Source organism: Callospermophilus lateralis, chromosome 2 (assembly GCF_048772815.1).
Source record: "Callospermophilus lateralis isolate mCalLat2 chromosome 2, mCalLat2.hap1, whole genome shotgun sequence".
Taxonomy (NCBI): Eukaryota; Metazoa; Chordata; class Mammalia; order Rodentia; family Sciuridae; genus Callospermophilus; species Callospermophilus lateralis.
The window spans coordinates 152,734,767-152,735,945 of NC_135306.1; the positions used below are offsets into that span (position 1 = coordinate 152,734,767).

At 47.5% G+C, this 1,179-nt stretch overlaps 1 protein-coding gene across 1 annotated transcript; it reads right to left on the reverse strand.

The window, feature by feature from the left end:
* Positions 1-237: 237 nt before the first annotated feature.
* Positions 238-1,179, reverse strand: LOC143391353 (olfactory receptor 51G2). Its single transcript, XM_076844051.2, has one exon. The coding sequence runs from the start codon at positions 1,177-1,179 to the stop codon at positions 238-240; it is 942 nt and encodes a 313-aa protein (XP_076700166.2).

The window sequence follows — 1,179 nt, forward strand, 5'->3', positions numbered from 1 at the left end:
GAGGAGGTCCTGGTGGTGGAGGGCATTGAAAATACAACTTACCAGTACCATAGTCTACTGTCTCCCTCCACATTCACCTGAACAGAGTGAGAACTGTGTGAAAGCTATGGTTTGCTCATTTTTGTATGTTTGTTGTGTAAATAAGTAAGTCTCCTCTATTTTATGCATGTGAGATATTATAAAGATAGAAGAGGAAGGATGCATTGAAGGAGATGGTGCCTCCAAGACTTGACCTAATTAGTAACAAAGAGCATGGGTCACCCGATCACGAATCTGTTTAGTCTTCACACTGTAGACAATGGGGTTCATCACAGGAGGGAACAAAAGATACACAAAGCCCATAACCACCTGGACCAGATGAGGTGCCTTCTTTCCAAAGCGATGGATGACAGACAAGCCAATCATGGGAGTGTAGAAGAGGAGCACAGCACAGATGTGGGAAACACATGTGTTAAGAGCTTTGAGCCTCTCAGCCCTGGAGGCAATGGATAACACAGTTCGCAGGATCAGAGCATAGGAGAAGAGGATCAGCAGTGAGTCTACACCTACTGTGGAGACAATGACAAACATGCCATAGATACTATTGGCCTTAATGTCTGCACAGGCCAATTTCATCACCTCTTGGTGGAGGCAATAGGAATGTGAGAGGACTGGAGAGCCACAGTAGGGGAATCTTTTAAGCATAAAAGGCAAGGGGAAAATGAGGGCTACACTCCGGCCCAGAGATGCAAGGCCAATTCTGCCAATGACTGTGTTGGTGAGAATGGAAGCATAGTGCAGGGGGCGGCAAATAGCCACAAAACGGTCAAAAGCCATAGACAGTAGCACAGAGGACTCCAGGAAGGACAAGCAGTGAATGAAAAAGAGCTGAGCAAAACAGGCATCGTGACCAATATCTCGTGCCCCAACCCAAAAGATACCTAGCACTGTTGGGAGGGTGCAAAGGGAAAGCCCTAGGTCAGTCAGAGCCAGCATGGACAAGAAGAGGTACATAGGCTCATGGAGAGAGGGCTCTGTTTTAATGATGAAAAGAATTGTGCAGTTGCCCAGGATGGAGACCAGGTACATGAAGCATAGTGGGATGGAGATCCAGATGTGCACATGCTCCAGCCCAGGAATGCCACTCAGCAGGAAAGAAGACGTCATGCTGCTGCTGTTTCCCACGGATCCCAGTGTCAT